General features: G+C 39.3%; 1 protein-coding gene across 5 annotated transcripts in view; it reads right to left on the bottom strand.

Moving 5' to 3' along the window:
- BEST3 (bestrophin 3) overlaps window positions 1-19,272 on the bottom strand; it is a gene marked incomplete at its 3' end in the record, with an annotated part of 88,543 nt that overhangs the window by 5,653 nt on the left and 63,618 nt on the right. For 4 of the 5 annotated variants that reach the window (XM_082256855.1, XM_082256852.1, XM_082256851.1 and 1 more), the window contains 4 exons: window positions 16,598-16,752; window positions 13,876-13,953; window positions 3,393-3,545; window positions 115-195 (listed from right to left, as the gene is read on the bottom strand). In XM_082256855.1, coding sequence (XP_082112981.1) covers window positions 115-195; window positions 3,393-3,545; window positions 13,876-13,953; window positions 16,598-16,752 — 467 coding nt within the window. The remainder of the gene's footprint in view (window positions 1-114; window positions 196-3,392; window positions 3,546-13,875; window positions 13,954-16,597; window positions 16,753-19,272) is intronic. The other variant, XM_082256853.1, reaches the window with a different exon arrangement.

The raw sequence follows: 19,272 nt of genomic DNA, 5'->3' as shown, positions 1-19,272 counted from the left end.
TTTATAATTTTATCATTCAGAATAATATCACCTTTCATAGGCTGTATAACTGTATTTCAGCACAGTCTGGAGAGTTTTCTCAGATCTAAAAAAAAATCATGCAAAATTGCTAACCTGTAAATTTCTGTCTATACACCAGTTAGTTTCAAAGTCATCATCATCTTCTCCAAAAGGGTTAATTAGCTGCTCAGCCACCTAAAATAAAAATACAATGAAAACAAACTGTTTTTGAGGCTTACATTTGTTAACAATTATAGCATAGTACTATGCTACATGTATATTTCATGGCTGTGCTACTATATAGCTCCCAACTGTCCCTGATTTGGAGGCACTGTCCTTCTTTTGGAATAAAGTCCTTCTGTCACTCTTCCCTCCTCACGTGTCCCTCATTTTGGTCTGATGCATTTACCTGTATAAAATGTGAATGCTATCCCTAAAGGGGCTGCTGGCAAGAACTGGTTCTTCCCAAAACAGTGCAGAGGCCACCAATCACCCAAGCAACAGTCCATTCATGTCTGGCTCCAATACACAGTCTATGTGTTGTCTTTTTATAATTTATTGATTAAAGAACTTTAAACAGGAGAGGGGGTAGAGTCATATGGGATACTCCAGGAACCCTGCGTAGTAGCAGGAAGACACACTTCACTGGGCTAGACTTCCCTGAACAATCTTTAGGCCAGTGACCAAGGGTAATGGGCAGAACTAAACCCCTGTAAGAGCTGTCTCCGTAAGAGTTACCACTGAAACTTATTACCCCAAAAGTCAAACAGCACACAGTCACCAGGATCTTGAGCTCAGGTCATTACTCACAATGCCACAGGACAGCTTAAGACTTAACAGGTTCCACCGGACATTTCTATGTCACAGGACAACTGCACAGTTCCTAGCTTCCTCCAGGGTCTTTTTGGCTGCATGATAGCTACTCACTCCCAGTTTCCACTGGACGCTCTTCAGTGAAGAAGAGGTTAATGCTTCCATCAAGCAGTCTTCAGTAACCTCTCCAAACCTGATCTTTAGGTGAAGTCCTTTAGCTAGCTCCAAAGATACTCAGGAATAGCTCTCCCCCCCCCCCCCAGCTTTGCTGCAGCTTGGATCTCGATGAATACCAGCAAAACCATTGTCCAGTGGAACATCCTCAGAGGAGCAGCAGCCTCTGAGGCTATGGAACTTCTCCAGCAGGACAAGAACCCAGCAGCTCCAGACCCCAGACTATTTATGTTCTCCCCTGCCATCTACTGGGCACATTTCCCCCAGGAAATGGCTGGCACTCAATAAATATTCAAACTGTACACCTATTTGTCTCTCCCTGACCTATGTTCTGGAATTGTCCACAAGCCGGGGGATTGATAATCAAACCTGCAACCTGTGAAATCTAGGGAAGCACAAAGAAGTCAATAGTGGCTACAATGATTACAGAGGAGCCAAAATAGAACTAAATTTGCCTGACATCCTAGTAGCCTATCTAGGAGGGTGCTACAAGTGGTTTACAGTGCTGTACCTTTCATTCAATTTCAAAAATTGTTGCCTTTGTAAGTTTCAAAAGCCAGTATAAAGGAATAGTAGTGGTAAAAAAATTCTTGTTTACTTAACCACTTTACGACTGCTCACAGTAATATTACTGCGGCAGAGTGGCTCGTTATCGTCTGACGACGTAGTACTACGTCGTCAGACACTCCCCCTTCTGGGCGGCCGCTGTTTTCATTCACAGCGGGAGTCGGGCCAAGGGAGGAGCAGCGGCGATCGCCGCTGCTCTTACCCGATCGTCGGGGATCGAGTCTGGAGATCCGCCCGCTGTGTGTAAACACAGCGGGCGGATCTCCATAGTGACAGGGAGTGACAGATCGGACTGTTCAGCATAGCTGGACATCCGATCTGTCCATGACTCACTCAGTCACCTCCCCCCCTACACGTCAGTAAGCACCAGGCATACATTAACCCCTCCCTCTCCAATAAAATTAACCCCTTACCTGCCAGTGTCATTTTTACAGTAACAGTGCATATATATAGCACTGATTACTGCAGTAATGTCACTGGTACCCCCAAAAGTGTCAAAAATGTCAGTCAAGGGTCCGATCTGTCCGCCGCAATGTCGCAGTCCCGCAAAAAAAATCGCAGATCGCCGCCATTACGCGTTAAAAAAAAAAACACCAAAAATTACAGAAATCTTTCCCTTTGTTAGTAAACGCAATAACTTTTGCGCAAACCAATCAAAATACGCTTATTGCGATTTTTTTTACCAAACATATGTAGCATAAAACAAATTGGCCAAAAATTTTTAAAAAAATTGGTTTTTACATCTTTTTTGGGGGGAATTTCATATAAAAAAATGTTAAAAATATTGTTATTTTTTCAAAATAAACGCTCTTTTTTTGTTTATAGCGCAAAAAGTAAAAATCGCACAGGTGATCAAATACCACCAAAAGAAAGCTCTGTTTGTGGGAAAAAAATGACGTAAATTTCGTTTGGGTACGGCGTCGCACGACCGCCCAATTGTCAGTTGAAGTCGCACAGCGCCGAATCGCAAAAAGTGGCCTGGACGGAAAACAGCAAAATCCTCCGGTGGTAAAGTGGTTAAACCAGTGGTCTCTAAACTGCGGCCCATTGGCCGGATGTGACCATTTGGTTGCCTTTATCTGGCCCTTAGGGCACTATTCCTCCCACTGAAAAAAGGCAATATTACCACTGACAACAACAATGGGGCACTATTCCTTCCACTGACACCAAACATGGAGCACTATTCATTCTACGGACACCATAGATGGGGCACTATTCCTCCCACTGACACCAATGATGGGACACTATTCCTCCTACTGATACCAATAATGGGACACTTTTCCTCCTACTAATACAAATGATGTGGCACTATCCCTCACACTGATACCAAAGACAGGACACTATACCTCTCACTAACACCGATGATGGAGATTATTCATCCCACTAACCCCCCCTACTGCCCACAGGTGGTATGTAATTATTTTACCCCTGCTGACCACCAAGTCTGATGCATTTTCTACTCCCTTTGACCATAATCACAAAAGTAAACTGGCCCTGATTTAAGCAATCATTTTTTGTGTAATAATTCTCCATGTAACATGGGATGTGGCAAGGATGTGGCCTTTGCCTACATACATTTTGCTAAAAGGTGTCCCTCTTTCCCATCTTAGGAAGTTGGGAGCCATGCTACATGTGTAAATTAGTGTAGCCTGCTATACTGGTCATTATATTACTGTAGATGGAAACCACCTTTTTCTATAAAAGCAGTTATTCAGAAACATGCTCTCATATGGTTATGAAACACCTGCCCAAGTCTAATATCTTTGCATTATCTATAGATAGACAAGCATGCATAATGTATAAACATAGACAGAGAGAAGTAGAGAGAGAGAATTCACCTTTAACCAGCCTGCATAGAAAAAGAACTGAAGCAGAGTGAAAACTGGAATGTAGAGGTCCAATTCATGTGCTGCATAGCCTTGTTCAGGGTCTAAGAACTGACGTCCGATTATACAGGCGAAGAAGAAAGTATATACTGCAAGAGTTACTACCTAAAAAGCATACAGTGGTGTGGATTCGTGTTAACTGTATGCAAAGCGTTGCACAATTAGAAAGTATAATGTACTTCTAGATATAAAGATAATAACCGCGCTAAGCCTAAACAAAAAGCTGCAGCTGTAGTAGGAGTCACTAAAATAGAAATAAATAGAAAAGAGCTGCGCTAATTGATACTGTTTGATATGAGATCAAATAGGTGTACAATAATGAACCAAAATTTATGACATTCAATAAATAACATTCAATAAAAGTCCATCAGACGATGATGTCCCAATACAGTAATAGGGAGCAAGCAGAGAGTGTCCGGTGTAGAAAGGAATCCTCCACCAAATCAATGTGTCTAAAACCACATTACGTGCTGCATGCAAAGGGCTCACACCAGGCTTACCAGAGCTCAATATAGTGTAGGCATATATCATAGATATTCAACGATGAATACCATGGTGTTGGTGCATAGTGTAGCTTCCTGCTGCGCTAAGAGTGGTCACGGGATCAGCTGGGAAGAGGTGCCAGTCTCTTGAGTGGATCCATCGTTGAATATCTATGATATATGCCTACACTATATTGAGCTCTGGTAAGCCTGGTGTGAGACATCCAAAAGAGAGAGACCGCACTCGAGAGATGTTAAATAAAAATCCTTAGGACTCCTTTATTCTCCATAAATCCAACAGACAGCAGACAGACACGGGCAATACACGGACAGACGTGTCGGGTTGACGCGTTTCACGATAAAAATCGCTTACTCATAACCACACACCTTGAGACTGTGGATGCCAGCAACCTTTTGTAGATAAACCAAGTAAAAGGTGGATAGGAATGTAATTGCTTACACCCTGAGTTAATTGATACGAGAAGGCACACAGCTGTTCATTTAGCAGTCCACAATCTCAAGCTGAAGACATTTGATTACAAAACATGTCTCCCTCCTTGCAGGGGGAGGGAGGAGGGTACATACAAACAATATAAAAACACATGTTTTAATAGAAAAAATACATATAAATACATGTATATATATATAGCGGGCTGAAAGAGTCAAAGAAATGTAACAAGCAACACATGACATGTATACTTATAGGGCTTGTCCTCTGGTAGTCAATAATAGCTACATAAAAATTGTCTTTATCCAAAAGTAATTATTGGAAAAGAGTTTCTCCAAGTGATCCATCGGCAACGGTGTAGGGTCGGTACAATAAAATATAAATGAAGAGACACAAGTATCCATATGAATAAAGATCTCTTGTCCATAAATGTTGCCTGTGAAAAACTGAAAAATAGAAAAACACATTGCCGAAGCAGTGAAAAAAGGAAAATTGTATTATACGGAAGTATAAATAAGTGAACGTATCAATGAATGGAGAAAAAATGGAGAAAAAATGAAGTAAAATAAGTATAAAGGTATGAGCATAAAAGCTTCCAATGATACACATGTGTACATAAGATTGTGAATAATATATGGTCATGTGATCAAAAATAGCGTGAAGATGTGGTGACATTATAAAAAACATGATGTGTTAAAGAAATGATGAAAATGTGGACAAAAATATGTCAACCAAAAATGCGAGCCTGGTTTCACTTGTGGAATATTAATTAAAAAATAATAATGATAATAAATGAAACCTGGCATATGGGGTAAATGTGAGGATAAAAGATAAAAGATAAAATGAAAGTATGACGCTATACAAAGAATTTTTTTTATATATATAAAAAAGTACGTGTAGGTGAATAATGTGAAAAAGGAGAGTGAGTGATATAAAATTTAAAACAAATTTAAAACAAATAATGATTGGATGAAAATATAATATAGAAGTTATTATGTAGGAAAAAATGACACCAGAGGACAGACACCTACGAAAACAGCCCGTATATAAATTGTATAAAATCTACATTGACACCGATCACTAATATATGAAGTAATGTAAGGTAATATAATGTGGTTAGATTAGTATCCACATAAATAATGCAAAGAGAAGGCGCGATCATGGGGACCAAAAAACATATATGAAAAAAATATATATAAAAAAATATATATAAAAAAAAATATTATAAACATGTTATTAGAACGTCCCATGGTCGCACTGTGCTCATAGCATACAGGAACTGATGCATATATCAAAAAACCACAGATGAATAATCAAAAATGACAAATGAATATAAATATGAACAAAATTAAACATGATATGGGTGCATCCATAGTAAAGTCCTGTAGAGCAGAAAAATATATAAATGAATAGAATCTATGATCGGTGTCAATGAAGTGGGAAACAACCCCAACCATGGAATATTAAAACCTGAAAATTCAATAGTGTGACACTCAGACACTCAATGAAAGACAACAACAATATGCAGCCAAGGTATAAGAATATGCATATATATGGCCCATTGGAAACTAGTTGCCTAGGAGACACGACGACCACAACAATATCAACTGGTACATAGTAAATGGTCAAATGTGTATCAATATAGGATGAAGCTATGACCAGAGGAGAGTAAAAGGCAAAAAGCAAAAAACAAAAGATAAAAAAAGGGGAAAGTTCAAAACTCAATGAACTTACGGATACACTCCAAGACGGAGAAACACATGTAGAACAGCAAATTTGGAGGCAAACAAGACGGTCTATAGGAGGATCAAAACCACCCAAGGACCGTGTTGTATTGCAAATAATGCGAGCATAATCCGAATTCTGAGGTGGAGTTCATAGATATAATTACATGTGCAAATAGAGACAATCAACCATATATATGCATATTAACTGGAATTAGGTAATATTACACAAGTAGGGAAAAAGAAGGGGAAACTCACTCATAAAAATGAGTGACGTCCCATTCGAAGTTAAGTCCCTGCGGTATACGAGTTTGTAATCTAAAAATCCAAGAGACTTCTTTCTTACACAACAGGTGAAATATATCTCCGCCCCTGATAGGTTTAGTGATGCGCTCTATAACTTGGACCTGTACCAAGGTGGCATCCCCTCCATGATGATTATTAAAGTGACGTGCCACATTCGTGGACTTTAATAGTCGAATGTCACTTAGATGCTCTCTGAACCTATCTTTCAATCTGCGGGTAGTCCTACCCACATATTGTATTAAACAGGCTTTACAGGTTATAAGATATACAACATACTGTGTATTACAGTTAAAAAACTTATCCATATGGAAGATCTTTTTATTAGCAGAAGAGGTGAAAACACTCTTTTGAATAATGTGGGGACAGGTGACACAGTCGGTCATGCCGCATTTGTAATTACCCCTGCAGTGTAGCCAAGTTAAGGACTGGTTATAATTTTTTTTGTTGGATTGATATAGGCTAGGGGATAACGAGTTACCTAGAGTTGTTGCCCTTTTTGCCACTATATTGACCCCTTCGTTTAGAAAATTGGCACAGATATCGTCAGTGCTCAGAAGTGGTAAATGTTTGTAAATAATAGCTTTGACTTTCTGAAACTCCAAACTATAGGGAAGGGATAGTGTGATGGAAGGAACTGGTCTGGTAAATTTGGTACATGTATTGGATTTTTTGTTTGCTTTATATTTGGCATGTTTGTGGGACATGAGATCACGGGTTTTAACCCGATAGTCTCTGGAATTAGAGGATCTATTATTGTCCAAAAGGTCACTGCGGTCACTGTTAAGGGCTATGATGTAAGCTCTATCAATCATCCATCTCGGATATCCCCGGGCAAGAAACCTAGTTTGTAGGGAAACAGCCTCCAATTTGAAATCTGAGATGTTACTGCATATCCTGCGTAATCGTAGAAACTGTCCCACAGGTATTCCTTTGACTGTGTGTATAGGATGACTGGATTTAGCATGTAAAAGACTGTTCCCTGAAAGTGGTTTTCTATACAAATTAGTAATGACTTTGTCATTAGAGTGGCTCAGGGCAACATCCAGGAACTCAATTCTATCTGGACTACTATGTCCCGTAAATTTAAGGTTCAGAGAGTTGTTGTTAAGGTATCCCAGGAATGCCTCTATACTGACGTCCCGATGGCAGACAAAGATCAGATCGTCAATGTATCTAAGAAACAGAGCGATCTGATCTCTGAAGGGATTTCCACCTCCAAAGATGTGGGGTCTCTCCCACCAGCCCATATAAAGGTTGGCGAGAGAGGGGGAGAACTTAGCTCCCATCGCTGCCCCACATCTTTGGAGGTAGAAATCCCCGTCGAATGAAAAGTAATTATGTGTCAGAAGAAAATTTAGCACTTCAAGGATATAAGCTTGAACATCAGTGGTAAGATTGGTACTCTGCGATAAAGTAATTTTAATAGCCTGTAGTGCCAGACTGTGAGGTATAGACGAGTACAGGCTCGTTACATCGCATGTGATCCATACATAATGTTCCTTCCATACAAAATCATCCATGACATTCAATAAATGTTTGGTGTCTTTCAAGAAACCTGGAAGATTTTGAACTAGATATTGTAGTTGCCCGTCCAACCATTCCCCAAGTTTCTCACAAAGGGACCCGATACCTGAGACAATGGGTCGTCCCAGGACCGGATCTAAACCCTTGTGGACCTTTGGGAGATGGTGGAAAATGGGCGTAATGGGAAACTCTGGAACCAGCTTATCAATATCCTTAGTGGAAAAAATACCTAAAAAGACACCTTCCTCTATCAAGGCTGTAAGCTCTTTTTTGAAGCTATTGGTGGGATCACCTTTTAAGAGGAGATATGTAGACGTATCTCCAAGCTGTCTAAGAGCTTCTTGTTTGTACATCTTACTATCCAATACGACCACTGCTCCCCCTTTATCAGCATTTCTGATGACAATAGACTTATGCTTGGATGGCGGATCTGACCTGCACCGAGTGCTGAACTTGCACCTGAGCGGCTTTCTTCCTTGTTTTTGCTTGCATCTCCGTGATATACATTTCGGGAAATATGTGCCATAATTGAATTGGAGGATTTGGCGGCTGAAAACAACGAATTTATACATGGTGCAGATACAGAAGAAACCAAGAAAATTGTTACATCTACCTCCTCCAATTTCTATCCAATACAATCTAGATCTCCCGTCATGGATTTATTCCAGAAATTGGTAGAAAAAGATCTCTTTGCACTGGCGGCTACCACTCCATCCACCATTTCTAAATCTGTAGACAATCTTACCATTAAGGAAAGGGAATCTTTGAAATCCCTTAAAGGGGATAAGTCTATTGTCATCAGAAATGCTGATAAAGGGGGAGCAGTGGTCGTATTGGATAGTGAGATGTACAAACAAGAAGCTCTTAGACAGCTTGGAGATACGTCTACATATCTCCTCTTAAAAGGTGATCCCACCAATAGCTTCAAAAAAGAGCTTACAGCCTTGATAGAGGAAGGTGTCTTTTTAGGTATTTTTTCCACTAAGGATATTGATAAGCTGGTTCCAGAGTTTCCCATTACGCCCATTTTCCACCATCTCCCAAAGGTCCACAAGGGTTTAGATCCGGTCCTGGGACGACCCATTGTCTCAGGTATCGGGTCCCTTTGTGAGAAACTTGGGGAATGGTTGGACGGGCAACTACAATATCTAGTTCAAAATCTTCCAGGTTTCTTGAAAGACACCAAACATTTATTGAATGTCATGGATGATTTTGTATGGAAGGAACATTATGTATGGATCACATGCGATGTAACGAGCCTGTACTCGTCTATACCTCACAGTCTGGCACTACAGGCTATTAAAATTACTTTATCGCAGAGTACCAATCTTACCACTGATGTTCAAGCTTATATCCTTGAAGTGCTAAATTTTCTTCTGACACATAATTACTTTTCATTCGACGGGGATTTCTACCTCCAAAGATGTGGGGCAGCGATGGGAGCTAAGTTCTCCCCCTCTCTCGCCAACCTTTATATGGGCTGGTGGGAGAGACCCCACATCTTTGGAGGTGGAAATCCCTTCAGAGATCAGATCGCTCTGTTTCTTAGATACATTGACGATCTGATCTTTGTCTGCCATCGGGACGTCAGTATAGAGGCATTCCTGGGATACCTTAACAACAACTCTCTGAACCTTAAATTTACGGGACATAGTAGTCCAGATAGAATTGAGTTCCTGGATGTTGCCCTGAGCCACTCTAATGACAAAGTCATTACTAATTTGTATAGAAAACCACTTTCAGGGAACAGTCTTTTACATGCTAAATCCAGTCATCCTATACACACAGTCAAAGGAATACCTGTGGGACAGTTTCTACGATTACGCAGGATATGCAGTAACATCTCAGATTTCAAATTGGAGGCTGTTTCCCTACAAACTAGGTTTCTTGCCCGGGGATATCCGAGATGGATGATTGATAGAGCTTACATCATAGCCCTTAACAGTGACCGCAGTGACCTTTTGGACAATAATAGATCCTCTAATTCCAGAGACTATCGGGTTAAAACCCGTGATCTCATGTCCCACAAACATGCCAAATATAAAGCAAACAAAAAATCCAATACATGTACCAAATTTACCAGACCAGTTCCTTCCATCACACTATCCCTTCCCTATAGTTTGGAGTTTCAGAAAGTCAAAGCTATTATTTACAAACATTTACCACTTCTGAGCACTGACGATATCTGTGCCAATTTTCTAAACGAAGGGGTCAATATAGTGGCAAAAAGGGCAACAACTCTAGGTAACTCGTTATCCCCTAGCCTATATCAATCCAACAAAAAAAATTATAACCAGTCCTTAACTTGGCTACACTGCAGGGGTAATTACAAATGCGGCATGACCGACTGTGTCACCTGTCCCCACATTATTCAAAAGAGTGTTTTCACCTCTTCTGCTAATAAAAAGATCTTCCATATGGATAAGTTTTTTAACTGTAATACACAGTATGTTGTATATCTTATAACCTGTAAAGCCTGTTTAATACAATATGTGGGTAGGACTACCCGCAGATTGAAAGATAGGTTCAGAGAGCATCTAAGTGACATTCGACTATTAAAGTCCACGAATGTGGCACGTCACTTTAATAATCATCATGGAGGGGATGCCACCTTGGTACAGGTCCAAGTTATAGAGCGCATCACTAAACCTATCAGGGGCGGAGATATATTTCACCTGTTGTGTAAGAAAGAAGTCTCTTGGATTTTTAGATTACAAACTCGTATACCGCAGGGACTTAACTTCGAATGGGACGTCACTCATTTTTATGAGTGAGTTTCCCCTTCTTTTTCCCTACTTGTGTAATATTACCTAATTCCAGTTAATATGCATATATATGGTTGATTGTCTCTATTTGCACATGTAATTATATCTATGAACTCCACCTCAGAATTCGGATTATGCTCGCATTATTTGCAATACAACACGGTCCTTGGGTGGTTTTGATCCTCCTATAGACCGTCTTGTTTGCCTCCAAATTTGCTGTTCTACATGTGTTTCTCCGTCTTGGAGTGTATCCGTAAGTTCATTGAGTTTTGAACTTTCCCCTTTTTTATCTTTTGTTTTTTGCTTTTTGCCTTTTACTCTCCTCTGGTCATAGCTTCATCCTATATTGATACACATTTGACCATTTACTATGTACCAGTTGATATTGTTGTGGTCGTCGTGTCTCCTAGGCAACTAGTTTCCAATGGGCCATATATATGCATATTCTTATACCTTGGCTGCATATTGTTGTTGTCTTTCATTGAGTGTCTGAGTGTCACACTATTGAATTTTCAGGTTTTAATATTCCATGGTTGGGGTTGTTTCCCACTTCATTGACACCGATCATAGATTCTATTCATTTATATATTTTTCTGCTCTACAGGACTTTACTATGGATGCACCCATATCATGTTTAATTTTGTTCATATTTATATTCATTTGTCATTTTTGATTATTCATCTGTGGTTTTTTGATATATGCATCAGTTCCTGTATGCTATGAGCACAGTGCGACCATGGGACGTTCTAATAACATGTTTATAATATTTTTTTTTATATATATTTTTTTATATATATTTTTTTCATATATGTTTTTTGGTCCCCATGATCGCGCCTTCTCTTTGCATTATTTATGTGGATACTAATCTAACCACATTATATTACCTTACATTACTTCATATATTAGTGATCGGTGTCAATGTAGATTTTATACAATTTATATACGGGCTGTTTTCGTAGGTGTCTGTCCTCTGGTGTCATTTTTTCCTACATAATAACTTCTATATTATATTTTCATCCAATCATTATTTGTTTTAAATTTGTTTTAAATTTTATATCACTCACTCTCCTTTTTCACATTATTCACCTACACGTACTTTTTTATATATATAAAAAAAATTCTTTGTATAGCGTCATACTTTCATTTTATCTTTTATCTTTTATCCTCACATTTACCCCATATGCCAGGTTTCATTTATTATCATTATTATTTTTTAATTAATATTCCACAAGTGAAACCAGGCTCGCATTTTTGGTTGACATATTTTTGTCCACATTTTCATCATTTCTTTAACACATCATGTTTTTTATAATGTCACCACATCTTCACGCTATTTTTGATCACATGACCATATATTATTCACAATCTTATGTACACATGTGTATCATTGGAAGCTTTTATGCTCATACCTTTATACTTATTTTACTTCATTTTTTCTCCATTTTTTCTCCATTCATTGATACGTTCACTTATTTATACTTCTGTATAATACAATTTTCCTTTTTTCACTGCTTCGGCAATGTGTTTTTCTATTTTTCAGTTTTTCACAGGCAACATTTATGGACAAGAGATCTTTATTCATATGGATACTTGTGTCTCTTCATTTATATTTTATTGTACCGACCCTACACCGTTGCCGATGGATCACTTGGAGAAACTCTTTTCCAATAATTACTTTTGGATAAAGACAATTTTTATGTAGCTATTATTGACTACCAGAGGACAAGCCCTATAAGTATACATGTCATGTGTTGCTTGTTACATTTCTTTGACTCTTTCAGCCCGCTATATATATATACATGTATTTATATGTATTTTTTCTATTAAAACATGTGTTTTTATATTGTTTGTATGTACCCTCCTCCCTCCCCCTGCAAGGAGGGAGACATGTTTTGTAATCAAATGTCTTCAGCTTGAGATTGTGGACTGCTAAATGAACAGCTGTGTGCCTTCTCGTATCAATTAACTCAGGGTGTAAGCAATTACATTCCTATCCACCTTTTACTTGGTTTATCTACAAAAGGTTGCTGGCATCCACAGTCTCAAGGTGTGTGGTTATGAGTAAGCGATTTTTATCGTGAAACGCGTCAACCCGACACGTCTGTCCGTGTATTGCACTGTCTGTCTGCTGTCTGTTGGATTTATGGAGAATAAAGGAGTCCTAAGGATTTTTATTTAACATCTCTCGAGTGCGGTCTCTCTCTTTTGGATGTCTATATGCTTGGATGGCGGATCTGACCTGCACCGAGTGCTGAACTTGCACCTGAGCGGCTTTCTTCCTTGTTTAAGCCTGGTGTGAGCCCTTTGCATGCAGCACGTAATGTGGTTTTAGACACATTGATTTGGTGGAGGATTCCTTTCTACACCGGACACTCTCTGCTTGCTCCCTATTACTGTATTGGGACATCATCGTCTGATGGACTTTTATTGAATGTTATTTATTGAATGTCATAAATTTTGGTTCATTATTGTACACCTATTTGATCTCATATCAAACAGTATCAATTAGCGCAGCTCTTTTCTATTTATAATGTACTTCTAGTCAGCACATACGATTAATATTTGTAGAAGTATTTTTTAGATTGCAGTCTTTTTTCATGTGACTTTAACATTTATACATGCTTACACTTCTTACACTTACACAATCATACTAGTTCCCTTCCTAACAACTGTTGAGATAATAAATTAGCAACACAGGGAATGTATTTATTTACCTAAGCTGGCAATGCATAAGTAGGGTATACACATACTGAAATTCGCTCTGTATACCGCTCTCTGTTCAACAGAAGCCGGTCATTAGACTGGCTTCTGTCGGACAGTCCTGCTAGAAAACCAGCATTCGATCAGCACATGCAGCCAATGGTCAGAAAACAATAGTGCAGCAGGGGAGATCCCTGCATCCATATTGTTGTGTGGATACAGGGATCTGTGAGTTTTTTTTGTTCAATCTGGTGGTTGGAAAAAAAAAACTCTGTATATACCCTGCTATAGAGTTGCATTATGATAAGGAGCTGTAAACCAATACCACTGTTTCGTAATTGCAAAGCAGGAATTTAGAATTGAGCATATAAGGCTACACCCATGCACACATATATTTTTACATTATACATACATCTATCTGATGTCTATCACCTATCACATGCATACCTAAAACAGACTTTACATGTCCTTAAAACATGCATTTACCTGTGTATACACCAGAGGAATGCCAACCCAGTCGTAGCCAAATAGGAGACCACACCAGGACCGGTACCGGTTCATCTCCTGGGGTAAAGCACACATCGTACCAGCTAATAAGTTAATAGCATTTTTGTAGGCTACTCATCAAATACAGTACATAACCCTTCAGAAAGGATGTTGTTTTTATTTGAAACAAAGAACAAGCACTATCTGTAGAAACTGCTTATTTATGCCTGTTGTGTGCACCTGGACCCATAGTTAAAGTGATAATAATGGTTCCTTTGTTTTTCTTTAAATAACACTGTTATACTTACCTGCCCCTTGCAAAGGTTTTACACAGAGCAGTCCGATCCTCTTCTTCTCAGGTCCCCTGCCAATGCTCCTGGCTCCTCCCTCTTGATTAGTGCCCCCAATAGCAAGCCGCTTGCTATGGGGCACTGGTGCGTGCTTGTTCCTGAGCCCCACTCTATCCGTCAATAAAAGCAAAAAAAAAATGAAATGGACCTAAACTGTCATTTCATATTGAGTACACCTCCATCCCAATTGAATACATATAAAAAAGGAGAAGATTGCCCACGGGACTTTAGATGAGGTGGACCCAATAGTCATGAAACTCAAGTTGAAATTTATCTGGTTTATTGTATAGAACCAATATACAAAAGTAAAAAAACATGAATGTTTGACATACAGAAAACAGAACATGGTCATACAAATATATTAAAATGTCTCATAACAGTAATAATATGCACAACAATCAAAAGACAGACATTTGTATTGATGTGCATATTATTACTGTTATGAGACATTTTAATATATTTGTATGACCATGTTCTGTTTTGTGTATGTCAAACATTCATGTTGTTTTACTTTTGTATATTGGTTCTATACAATAAACCAGATACATTTCAACTTGAGTTTCATGACTATTGGGTCCACCTCATCTATCCGTCAATAAGTCACATAGAGCTGCAGCTTGGCCCCACCCCCCTCCCCCTCCCCCCTCCCACTGCTGTGTCTCGGCCATTCACCACGTGATCGGACCGTCCAATGAGAGATGATCTCATATGTAAACATATGAGATCATCTCTCATCGCCAGCGCTCCTTCCTCACACAGAGCTTGCAGTGTGAGGAAGGAGGAGAGCTGTCAGCCGCCGGGGACACACAGGAATGTAATCAGGGCACCGATCACCAGTGCCCTGATTACTAGAGGTAAAAAAAACATACACAAAGTGCCCACAGTGCCCGCCATCAGTGCCCCCCATCAATGCCCACAATCAGTGCCCATAGTGCTGCCAGTCAGTGCCCATCAGTGCCTGCTCATCTAGGCACTGATGAGCACTGACTGGCAGCACTATGGGCACTGAGTGTGGGCACTGATGGTGCTGCCCATCAGTGCTCATCAGTGCCGCCCATCAGTGCTCATCAGTGCCGCCCATCAGTGCTCATCAGTGCCACCCGTCAGTGTCCATCAGTGCCATCTGCCAGTGCCCATCAGTGCCACCTATCAGTGCCCATCAGTGCCACCTCTCAGTGCTGCCTATCAGTGCTGCCTATCAGTGCTCATCAGTGCGGCATATTAGTACCTCCTCATCAGTGCCCATAAGTGCCACCTCATCAGTGCCCATAAGTGCCACCTCATCAGTGCCCATCAGTGCAGCCTATCAGTGCCCATCAGTGCCGCCTCATCAGCGCACATCAGTGAAGGAGAAAATTTTATTTTCAAAATTTACTCGCAGAAAATAAGAAAAACTTTTTTTTTTTTTCAAAATTTTCTGTCTTTTTTCTTTTTTTTTGTAAAAATAAAAAACCCAGAGATGATTAAATACCACCAAAAGAAAGCTCTATTTGTGTGAAAAAAATGATAAAAATTTCATATGGGTACAGTGTATCATGACCGCGCAATTGTCCTTCAAAGTGTGAGAGCGCTGAAAGCTAAAAATTGGCCTGGATGGGAAGGGGGTTTAAGTGCACAGTAGGCAAGTGGTTAAAAATACAAGCAGTACACTTCTAGTACAATTCTCTATGAGCAATGACAACCAGAAATGCGAGTAGCATTCCAGAGTAAAAAGCATCCAATGCACAGCAAACCATCTGAACTCCTCTTTCTGATGCATTTCACGTGCAGTGAGCTTATTACATATTCTCTATGAGAATATAACTGAATATGTCTTTTCTAATTCAGTTTAAGTTTGACAATCTTCGGATTATCATATCCACTTGCTTACTAGTAACTGGCCAATTTGCTAACTTTCTTTTGATATCTGGGATTTTTTTCAGCCATTTAGGGATCAACATTTTCAGGAAAACTTGATTTATTCATACATATCAAAGAAAAAGTTGACATCAGCACTGCTAAATAAAATGTGGCATATAGCAGGAGCATAGCCTAACAGCCCAGAAAATTCTATGTGTAACAATAGAAATATTTTGTGTCTGGAAGCAGTAGTTATTATTACTTTAAAACAGCAAAATGTAATTATTAGGCACACAAAGTATTTTTACAATTAGAACTGGACATTGCTGGAGAAGATAAAATGATTATTGGGCAAATGCAAGGATGTATCCCCATGCAACCAAGCTTCCACCAAGCAAAGCTAGATTTTGTACTTACTGCTCACAAGGAAAAAGTCAGTCAGGAATCACACAAAATGCACTTACATATTATTGGTTCACTAATTCAGCACATGCTCAGGAATAGCCCATATCTGTATTCGCTTTCTGACTCACATTAAGCATTAACTGAAGATCAACGCTGTCATGAATTCTTCCAGCAGACCTGGCCTTTGAAGCTAAATTTCCAAACCAGACGACTGGTACCCAGTACTTAAGGTGAGGAGATTTAAGGTTGTCGAAAATTTTTCGTTCATCTGCTGTCATAAATCCTTTTTGAATACAAAGTAGATAAATATACGTCGCTTAAGTAGTATTATAACCATAATAACAAAAAATAATTAGTAATACTGAACCCAAACAAGCGAGTTTAAAGCAATACTAAATCTGTGGTGAACAAAACAAAAAATTTGCAACTACAAGTACTCACAGTACAATTATAACCAAGGTAAAGGAGCAATATGTAGCTTGTCTCATCAATATTTCTCCTTGTCTGCCATTGTAATTATCTTCTTTACTATTTCTATTAGTATCTTTTATTTATAATGCATCAGCATTACGTAATGGTTAACATAACATAATAATAGGATTTTTGTGACCACCGCAATATCCTTTTCCAGGAGTACATTGAGGGACACAGGGATGCTTAGAATTCTTAGACTGTCAGGTTATACTGCTGCCTACAGGAGAAATGGATACCGGCAACAAAAAGTCATTGGCTAGCATAGGTTAATATCACCCAAAACCATCATGCCTCAGTTTTGTGGCAAAAAAACAACAAGGGGAAGGATCTGTAAATGGGTTTCAAGAAAAGGATTTTATGTTGAGTACAAACAGCCAATTTTCTTTTATGTCAATTAAGAGAATAGAATAGAATTCATAAATTGTCAGGACATTTAAAAGCAGTCTAATAGAGAGGAGGACAACATTGCAACAAAGACTATCAGGCCTAAGAGAAGACAACAGCAAACTGGGGAGTCGCCTAAAGGGCTAACACCCTAAGCTAGCATCAGATGAGACCTGAATGTCAGCCTGGTAAAATTTAAGAAACAATAACAGAAGACTAAGTGATAGCCTTGCAAACAGATACATGATGTGGAAAAGAGCACTCATAGATCTAGTAGAGCACACCCTTACAGGACACAGTGGAACCTGATCCTTAAGACCATAAGTTTTTGTGATGGTCTGCCTGAGTCACTAGGGATGGTGGAGAGAGAAGCTGGTGTGCTCTTATGGGGTCCTTCTGGAATACAAAAGGAATCAGTCTTCCCGAAGAAGCAGTAGCTAAGAGATAGACTCCAGATGTGGTTCTTTTTTGTAAATGCCAGACAGAGGGGCAAGAGAAAAATATTCTGGTTTAAGTGAAAGGTAAAAACTACATTAGTCAAGATAGAAGTCCTGGGCTCCAGCACCACCTTATCTCTATGCAAAACAAAAAGGCATTCCTTGCAGTATAAAGCCACCAGATTCAGATCCACAGAGTTGCAGGGGGATCTACACAATAAAAAAGTCTAAATCAAGCAGTGAAAAACCAATAGTCTCTAAAACAAGAAAGACTGGGCAGAAACCTGGGTCTTGAAAGTGCTGATAGCAAAACACTGATCCAGACTCAGCTGCATGAAGAAAAGGCTTCTTCCCACAGAGAAACTCTTAGGGAGGAAGCCCTTATACTAAGTGCAGCATTCTATCCATGCCCAATGATAAACCTTACATTATATAAAGCCTTCCTAGCAGTTAACATAATAGAAAATACAAATTCAAAGATGTCCCGACACATAAAATCAAGGCATTAACAGCCATGCCATTAAAGCCAGTGAAGTAGAATGTCAAAAATAGTCCTTGAGACAAAGGATATTGACGATCTGACAAAGCCCACAGAGACTCAGCCAGGAGTATTACCAGAAGAGTGTGCAACATCTATTTGGGCCAGTCCAGAGCAAAGGAAATCAGGAGATGAAAAGTATAGATTAAGGTATACTGATTCCACATTCTGCCCCCACATGCTTCACAGGACCTGGAACACCTCTGAGCGTAGGAACCAATCTCCTGATCCAGGCATTGCTGGCTGAGGAAGTCTGCCTACTAATTTCTCTAAGTATCCCACAATAGGGATTCCATGACACTGACAGTGCAGCATGGCTAATAGAAGAGCTAACAGTTTGGTAAAAGCTTACGTTGCAGACAAGAGGCTAAAAGTAAGTGCCTGATAGCAACGCACAGATCACTGGTATAAAACTAGGAAATCTGTGCTCCTTTGAATAAAGAAACCTCTAAGATTTATTATATCCAACATGAATATACCCTTACTTCTTGGCTAACTAGAGAGATTTCAAGGATTTAAATAGCATGAATCCACCAACACTGTTGGCTGACTGGAGAAACTTTAAAGATTTAATATATCCATCATGAATCCACCAGCAGCTGTTGATAGCAAAAAAGTCTTCCATAAATCTCTTCATACAAAGAACAGCACAGCCGAAGAAAACACATCCACCCTCACAGGGCAATGGCTTTTTTGTTGCCATGTCTCCTTTAGGCAGCAGCATAACCCGATAGGCTAGGAATTCTAAGAATTCCTGTGTTCCTCAATAGACAAGAAGAAAAAACGGGTACATAATAAGGAACTTCAAACAAAAAATGCTAAGGAAGGCATGGAAAGAGAAGGGGACCTTACCTAAAAATGCAGGAAATGAGAAATAACAAATACAATCGGAATCTAGTATTAGTGCGCGAAGGTCATGGAAACTGATTACTTAGCAACAAATTATTAGGTTAGACATTAACAAGCAATT

This window comes from Pelophylax lessonae (genome assembly GCF_965119305.1).
Source record: "Pelophylax lessonae genome assembly, chromosome: 4".
Taxonomy (NCBI): domain Eukaryota; kingdom Metazoa; phylum Chordata; class Amphibia; order Anura; family Ranidae; genus Pelophylax; species Pelophylax lessonae.
The sequence above is the reverse complement of the archived record's forward strand: the minus strand, read 5'-3'. Positions and strand labels throughout refer to the sequence as shown.